The sequence below is a fragment of the Talpa europaea genome (assembly GCF_964194135.1).
Source record: "Talpa europaea genome assembly, chromosome: 12".
NCBI classification, from domain to species: Eukaryota; Metazoa; Chordata; class Mammalia; order Eulipotyphla; family Talpidae; genus Talpa; species Talpa europaea.
The window spans coordinates 38873106-38881770 of NC_140079.1; the positions used below are offsets into that span (position 1 = coordinate 38873106).

At 51.6% G+C, this 8665-nt stretch overlaps 1 protein-coding gene across 1 annotated transcript; it reads left to right on the top strand.

Moving 5' to 3' along the window:
• Positions 1 to 958: 958 nt before the first annotated feature.
• On the top strand, positions 959 to 7561 carry MRPL4 (mitochondrial ribosomal protein L4; the record flags this gene model as incomplete). The annotated part of the gene is made up of 9 exons (XM_084248859.1): positions 959 to 1015; positions 1104 to 1167; positions 1251 to 1401; positions 3569 to 3620; positions 4514 to 4631; positions 5694 to 5800; positions 5911 to 6020; positions 6099 to 6175; positions 7177 to 7561. 9 exons carry the CDS (start codon positions 959 to 961, stop codon positions 7320 to 7322), a joined length of 882 nt encoding a protein of 293 aa, XP_084104985.1. The 3' UTR covers positions 7323 to 7561.
• Between the last annotated feature and the right edge of the window lie 1104 nt (positions 7562 to 8665).

Consider the following 8665-nt stretch of genomic DNA (forward strand, 5'->3'; position numbering starts at 1 on the left):
TTTGTGTCAATGTTTTCACTTTGTGCACACTTTGCTGCCATCCTTTCTTTTATATCTGACAACCTTTCTATTTTGCAGATGAGGAAGCTGAAGTTGTTCTGAGACCAAGCTCTGAGCGGCCAACCTCCAAAAGACTGTGGGAGCCAGGTGATCAGAGTTGGCCGGGCAGGAAAGGCTGCTACGTACTAGAGGCGCCCCCTGAAGGTCGCTCGCGGAACGTGACAACTTAAAATACGTGTATGCATTTCCATTGAGCTGGTGGGAGTTATCTGTGGGCCCTCTACTTTGCTATGTCTTCAGGGAGCCCAGGGAGGTTCGAGATGGCTCAGGAAGCTGGCCTGATACGGGTGGGAGATACAGACCTAATCCGAGGGGTTTGAAGGAATTTAAACAGAGAGGCACGGCGCAACAGGCCTAATCCCGAGGGCTGTCGAGGGCGATAAGGTCCCGCATTTAAACAAACAAAACCTTGTTACTGGACACAGGAAAAAAAAAAAAAAAACCACGCTGAGTCCCAGAGGCCAGATGTGGGCGGAGTTTGCAGACTCGTAATAATTACTGGTTCCCTTCCGTGCCCGGCCCACGACCTCCCAGTCCTGGGCGGGTCACTCTTTCAGACTTAAGGCTCATTGGCTGAACAAAGAGGACAGGCTCCCTGGCGACGGGACTCAAGGAGGTCAGCCCTACAGACGGTGCTGGGCTTTCTTGCCGTGGAGTCGCGTCCCCAGATGTTGCATAGGGTCCCTTAGGTCAGGAGTGGAAATTGGCGCCTGTGGGGTTAGCCTTAGGCGGAGGTAGGGGCCGGATGGGCGAGGTCCTCCTTCCTCGCTCCCGCGCGCCCAGCTTCCGAGGGCTGAACCCGCGTTAGGCGGACGGTGTCGCGAGCCTGACGTCATCGCGAGGCGCCGCGCGCGGCCGCAGGTAGCCTTGACCTTTCCGCGTGGGAGTCCGCGCCGCAATGTTGCTGCTTATCCGCGCCGTGGCGCGGACCTGTCTCCGGCCCACGGGCTGCCGGGTGAGGCCAGGGACTGGAGCTGGCGGGGGCAGGGGGGCCAAACTTGGAAGGCCGGGGGTCGCCTCTCATTCTCGCCCCCCTCTGACAGGGCCTGAACGCGCTGGGGGAAGAGGCACTGCGGCCGGAGAAGCCGCAGCTTGCGGCGAGCCCAGGTGAAGTTGCCCGAGTCGCTTCAGGAAGGGCAGCTACGGGGAGTTCTCCTCGGCCCTGGCTCCTGACCTCCCAATTGCTCCAGGTCCCCAGGTGCCGGTGCTGCGCAAGTGCGAACTCCCGGTACCCGCACACCGGCGTCCAGTGCAGGCTTGGGTGGAGTCCCTGCGGGGCTACGAGCAGGAGCGCGAGGGCTTGGCGGAGCTGCACCCGGACGTATTCTCCGCGGCGCCCAGGTGTGTGGGAGCTGTAATGGTGAACTGGGTGGCAGAGGGGCAGGAGCTGCGATTTAGGAATTAGGATGACCTGGTTTCATACTTGGGGAAAATAATGAATTTCTTCACCTAGCAAAGGCGGCAATAGTTTTCCCTGCCACGGAGTTGTGTGAGATTGAGGGCTGAGAGCTAGCGTCCTCTTGGCGTTAAGGACACAACTCGAGCCTAGTGACTGGGCTCAAATCCTGCCTTCCCCTCGTGTCCTTCGGTGTCTCTATTCTGTCAAACCTCAAGTGGTTGCTATGGCTTTTGCAAAAGTGAGTGCTAACAAATGCTAACTCCTTATTATATACCTGGTACAGCCTATTTGCATTTTAGTTCACTAGATCTTCATAACAACACTAGGAAAAAGGGACTCCTATTTTGTAGATAGGGAAGCTGAGCACAGATAAGAAACTTACCCAAGATCATACAGCTCTGCAAGTTCTAGAGCCAGTATCTCAACCTTATGTGGACCAATCATACACCTGCAGAGATGTATTATGGCTCTCATGTGCACTGTGGTCTGGCACATAATAAGTACTATATTAATTAGTTGTGATTACTGTTTTTTGTATGGTTTGCCTTTTCCTTTTACAGAGTCCAAGTCTAGTAAAGGGTGACAAGATTTTTTAAAAACAATCTGCATTTTTTTTTTAGATTTATTTATTGTGTAGGAGAACTGGGGTGTAGGCCAGAGGTGCGGGGGAGGTGAGAGGATTCAACAGAGACAGAGTGAAAAGCAGAACAGGTGGATTTACTGAAATACACTGCTAAGGTGAGCAGTGGGCAAGACAGAAGAGATCTGCTGTGCCATGTGAGTTAGCTCCCTGGTCAGCTGGGGGATCAAACTAGTGCTGCAGAGGCTTCGGACAGTTTCATAGGTTGCATCTTAACCCCTTGCGCCACCAGGGAGGCCCAAATAAATAAATCTTTTATTTATTTATTTATTTTTAGTAGAGGCATGTTTATTTATTTATTTGTTTGCCTGTTTGTTTTGCTTGTTTATACATGCACTGGGCACAGTCAGAAGCACGGGAGGGCGAGAGAACTCACCAGAGCCAGAGCGGGGAGCAGAGCAGGCAGAAGGACCGAAATACACTGCTGAGGGGAGCAGCGGGCTGCAGGAGAGGTCTGCGCGCCATGTGGGACCCTCCTCCGGTAGCTGGGGAGCAGCCGGGGATCGAACTGGCGTCGCAAAGGCCGCGGGCAGCTTCGCAACCCAGCGCTCAACCGCTGCGCCACCGGGAAGGCCCCCAAATAAATAAATCTTTAAAAAAAAAACACATACAGAAACAGACTGCATGCCAGATCTGGCTTACTAGGCATAGTTTGCCAACCCCTGGCAAACTATCCTGGCAGCTGTATCCAGTGTAGTCACATAATGTGAACCATGTGTGTAATTTAAATCTTTCTAGTAGCTAGAGTAAAAAAAAGGAAAAGAAAAAACAAGTGAGATTGATCTTACTAAAATAATAGTCTTATATATCTAAAATGTTGTCATTTCAACATGTGGCACTGGCCACATTTCAAGTGTTTCATAGCCACACATATGGCCTGTATCTACCATTTGTGACAGCACAGGGTTAGAGAGGCAAACCAATTTATAAAGAGGGTGGTGGTAAGTTGTGATGATAGCAAAGAAGTAAGACACTGAGGAGGAGGAAGAGGTAGCTCTTTCTTTAGCTAAGAGACTCCTCTTAGAGATACTATTTGGCCTGAGAAGGAACCAATAGGGGAAGAGAATTTCTGGCAGAGGGAGCGGTGAGTGCAAAGGCCTAGAGACTGGGTACCATTTTTTTTTATTTATTTATTTGTTTGTTTGTTTTATTTATTTATTTATACAAGGACTGGGTACAGTCAGAAGCACGGGAGGGTGAGAGAATTCACCAGAGCCAGAGCGGGGAGCAGAGCAGGCAGAAGGACCGAAGCACACTGCTGAGGGGAGCAGCGGGCGGCAGGAGAGGTCTGTGCGCCATGTGGGACCCTCCTCCGGTGGCCGGGGAGCAGCCGGGGCTGGGTGCCATTTTTACAGAGAGGCCCAGGGACCTGGAGCAGGAAGTAGGAGCACAGGTTTTTGTCTTTTGGGGTGTGGGCTCTGGGACCATGTTAAGTGGAGGCGGGCCTTGTGTTTCTCCTTCCTCCATAGGCTGGATACTGTGCACCAGGTTGCCATCTGGCAGAAAAACTTCAAGAGAATTGTGAGTTCCCCTCATGGGATGAAGGGGTGGGAGAGGGGACATAGGAAGGTCGTCCCCACCATGTTTTCTCTGGTCGGCACAACTTGTGCCCCATCTCTCTTCTGAAATGTTCACTCATGGGTTTTTGCCACTCTCTGAGTACCCACTATACTCCGAGCATTGTACATGAGACAGGCAAGATCCCTGCCCTCATGGAATTCAGTCTAGTTGGAGAGATGAATGTGGATCACATAATCATGCCCGTACATGTGTAATTAGGGAAGTAGTTCCAGAAAAAGGGGCATTTAACCTTGGGTGTGAAGTAGGAGCTAACTAGGTAAGGGGGAGTATAGCATATCAAAGATCCTCTAGCAGAAACCAACAGGATCCATGTAAGAGCTCTGATCTGGATCTTATGCCAAGAGAAGTATAGAAGCAATACTCAGTCAGAGGCTCTCTGCTTTCTGTCTTCCTATATCAGAAATATGGCAAGACTTCCATCTGTACCCTCCTTACTCCCCATTACTTTAGGAACAAAGTCCCCAGCCAGGCATTGGAAACCCTTCACAACCCCCGACTTCATACCTCTCCCTGATTCTCTCCAGCTCTGGTTTTCCCTCCTGCCTCACCTGCCTTTCAACTATAAATATATTAAGACCATTAAAAAAATACTGAGCCCTGCTGTGTGCCAGGCAGCAGAGTCTCTGCCTTTCTGAAGCTAATATTGTGGAATGGAGGAGCAAACTCTTATTTCCTATCCTTCCCTCTCCCCCAAAGTACTGTGTGCTTGTCCCGGTAGAGGCCTGCTTCCCAGCTGCTGGCTTATTGCTAGCTATATCCCTGGGCCTGCCACTTTTTGACTACAGTAACATCTGCCTCGTGAACCTGATGCCCTCCTCATTTCATACCCATAGAGCTATGCTAAGACCAAGACTAGGGCTGAAGTGCGGGGTGGTGGCCGGAAGCCCTGGCAGCAAAAAGGCAGTGGGCGTGCGAGGCATGGCAGCATCCGCTCCCCAATCTGGCGAGGAGGTAAGTGGGATAAAGTGATCAGGGGACCCCCCCAGGGCCTGGGCATTTCTTGACACATATCTGCCCACATCTGGCTTGATACCTCATCAGTTCCATTCCTTCCCTTCATCAGCCCTTCTGGGCAGGACAGCTCTGGTCTCACCAGCCTATCTCATCAGACTGGCCATAGTCCCTTTTGGCCTCATCTGCTATCTCACTTCTCCTGGCCTACACTTCACACAGCACCAGAAGGTTCTTCCTGAACCTCCCAACTCCTGCAGCCTTTTTGTGAAGTATGAACTCCTTCCCTTGGCATTTTTGGCCTGGTGGCTGCAAACCCCAGCTCCTTGTCCCCTCCGTGCCTTCTGTGACCAAGCAGAGCAGACTCAGAGTTGTCTCCCTTTTTCCTCGTCAACTCCTCATCTTTCTACTGTCAACTCCTCATCCTCCAGAAGCCCTCCCCACCTCCTTTGGGTACCCCACCCCTCATAATTGTTTGTGCTGCCCCACACAGCCCTGATTCCCTCTGATTGAGCCTTGTCTGAATGTAAATAATTTAAGGGCAGGGATCCCATCCATCTTGTTCCTTGTAGCTCTTTCAGCGCCTGGCAGAGGGTGGACACAGCATATGTGGTCCCCACCAGGCTGTCACCCTTGACCTCTGATGCTCCTGATAGACACCCTCCTTGCCCCAGTGCAGCACATACCTGATACCCGTTTCCCCTTCTAGACATGGAACTTTTACCTTCCTAACATTGGCACTAGCAGTTGTTGCTTTGGTTAAGCTCTCTCTGGGTGCTTTACGTGTTCTGTGCTGTAACTCATGGTGTCTTGTGAGTTAGGAACTGTCAGATCTTGGGGTTTGGCAGCTGAGGAAACTGAGTTGCAGTAAGGTGAAATCACCTGTCCCAGGTGGCTCCAGATCCAACCTTCCCTCATCCTTAGCTTAGGCTTTCCCCTCTTTGCTGGTGTTCAGCCTGGCTACTGGCAGCCTCTCCTCCATTACCCCATACCAGCCAGTGGGGTCAATTTCTGACCCCCAGGCCCACTGGGGCCTGCACCTACTCACTTCTGTCCCGGCAGGAGGCATTGCCCACGGCCCCCGGGGCCCCACAAGCTACTACTACATGCTGCCCATGAAGGTGCGAGTGCAGGGCCTCAAGGTGATGCTGACCATTAAACTCTTCCAGGTACGGCTCTGATCACACTGGGAGGCCCTGGGATGTAGGCTGTGGGAATAGGGTACCCAGGCAGCTTCCAGGGACTATGGGAGACTCAGACTGTCTTACCCTCCCACTAGAACGACCTGCACATCGTGGACTCCCTGGACCTGCCAACTGCAGATCCCCAGTACCTGACAGAACTGGCCCGCTACCGCCGCTGGGGGGACTCTGTGCTCCTCGTTGACTTGTGAGGGGACAGGGTGGGGTCAGGGGAGAGGGCCAAGCTCATTCTTTCGCAGGGCTCATCTCCTCGTCTCCCTTACAGAACATATGAGGACATGCCACAGAATGTTGTTTCAGCCACCTCTGGGCTCAAGACTTTCAACTTGGTACCAGCTATCGGTGAGAAAGGGCCCCAGTCTCCCCTTGCAGAGAGCAAGACCAGTTTAAATTCTGGGTCTCCAACCCAACGGTCACCCTTCCCACAAGGAGCATCAGAAGAATAATGCCTTAAACATTCCAAGGTGATGTCTGTCAGGACTGGAGATGAAGTGCTGGGCCTGGAGTGAGTTCAGGGGCTCCTCATTGGAGAGGCAGAGAGGGAGAATCACTTGTGCCCAGGTGATGAGCACATGAGGCACATCACCTTGTTGACCAGTCCCTACTGCTCTCCAGGTCTCCTGACAGGCATTAAATACATCCTTCCTTCCAGTGATTCAGACCCAAAACCAGGCCATTAGCCTCCATGCCAGTCTTTTAGCTCATCCCATCATCTCTGCCTTTAAACATGCCCAGAGTCCCAAATGGTCAGACCTGGCTATCTCCCACCTGGACCTATCCATTTGGCCATTTCCTGGTCCCCTGGCTCTTGCCCATGCTCCCACAGTGTGTTCCCCCTTGCCACAGATAGAGGGCACTTGTGAGCAACTTAGCCAGGTCCATCTCTGCCTACCACCCTCCACAACCCACCTCACTGGGGTCTCTTAGATAAAAGCCAAGTTCTCCACAAGGCCCTGCAGATCTGCTTCATTACCTCCCTGCCCCTCCTCACTCCCCAACTGCAGCCACCTGTCCTCCCTCAGTACATTGTATCTATTCATCTGTTATCTTCCCCCACTGAAGTGTGAAGTGGGTAGCATGCCCAAGCACAGGCCAGGGAAGGGCATATGAGAAACTCTCAATTAGAAGTTGATGTTCTGAGACAATCTCTCACCCAGGGTCTTACAGGAGATGAGCAGCAGAGCCAAGCTTTGGGCCCAGGCTGCAGAGCTCATGATGCCATGCCATTCTGGGCTATCTCTATGCGTGGAGTGGAAGCCTGTTTCCCAAAGGATGGCAAGGGTTTCCAGATGTCAGAAGCCGGGGGGAGGTTAGCTCTGCCCTGACTGTACCCTGTCTCCTAGGTCTGAACGTGCACAGCATGCTCAAGCACCAGACCCTGGTCCTGACCCTGCGCACAGTCGCCTTCTTGGAGGAGAAGCTGCTCTGGCAAGACTCACGCTACACGCCACTGTACCCTTTCCGCCTACCCTACCGTGACTTCCCCTGAGCCCGGCCCTGGGCTCCTCTGGACACGTCGGCTGCCCTTCTTCCTCCACTGCTCTCTATGCCAAGCACCTGCTCTGAGCCAGGTCAAACCCCTGGCAGTCTTGGGAGCCTCAAGCCCACCCTTTGAGAGTGGCACTGCCTGGACCCCCTCATCCCAGACAGGACACACAGAGTAGGTGAGCAGGTGTCACTCCCGGAAAGAGACAGTTGAGCAGAGATTCTTACCTCATTCTTGCCCCAGTTCTCCCTTGTTTTTAAGATAATTTTTTTTTTTTTTTTTTAATCAAAAGAATCAGGAGAAACAGAACAACTCCTGGCCATTTTGTGAATTATTCTATTTGGTGACTTGGACTCATTCCCTGTGCTGGGCACTTCTGGGTACCTCTCTACTCAAGGGGTGGCTACAGTGCTGTTTACAGAATGATCTTGAGCCAATTTCCCTGGTTGACTCAGCCACAGGGCATGCAGAGGAGTGGGCACAAGTGATCCCTAAGGACCCCTTCCTGGCGCCTGTCTGTTCCCAGGCACTCTTGTCCTTCCTATACAGGGTGTGTGTTCCTGCTTGTTAAGCTCCTTCAGGAGCGATGTGCAGACCTGAAATTGCGTCATAATTCCCTGTAAGCACAGTCAGAAAAGCAAATGTGTTGGTAAATGAGCAAACATTTTTTAAAAACCACACCAGTATTTTAATTCTTGAGTTGACTTGTATTTCCCCAAGTTAATTTTCACTAGTCTTAGCACAGAGTAAGGTAATGTGGTCAGTTTATTTAAAGTGGCCAAGATTGCTCGGGGAGTTTGTGGGCCCCACCAGGCCAGGCCTTCACAGTGATTACCCGTTGACTGGGCTGCCCCTTAATTAAAGCATCCTTGGAATGCCTCTTGGGAGTGTCCTCCAAGCTCAAAACATTCTCTGAAATCTTCAGTGGACATAAACTTTGATTTAATGAAGTAAGAAACAGCCATTTGGAGACGGTAGTAAAGGGTACAGAGACCAAGCAGGAAATGCGATTTGGGCTGATGCCAAGCCTTGACTTACTTCTCTTTGTGCCTCTCGCCAGCCTGTGGGGATATGGATGCCCAGAGTAAGACCTAGTCCTGAGAATGCCCACCTGGTCTAGAGATTCATAACTACAAGTAATGGGGCCCAGCTGGCTACGTCACAGCTGTCAGCAAATGGGTGAAACCAATTCCTGCCCATATGGGTCTTTAAAAGAAATCGGTCAGAACCTGTTCCCTTACACTGGCATCTCTCAGCCAGACAAGAATGGCAATGACATCAGAAAAATCATACAGTATACATGTAATGATAAAATGCATTTGCTTCAATAAGAGAAACAAAAAACC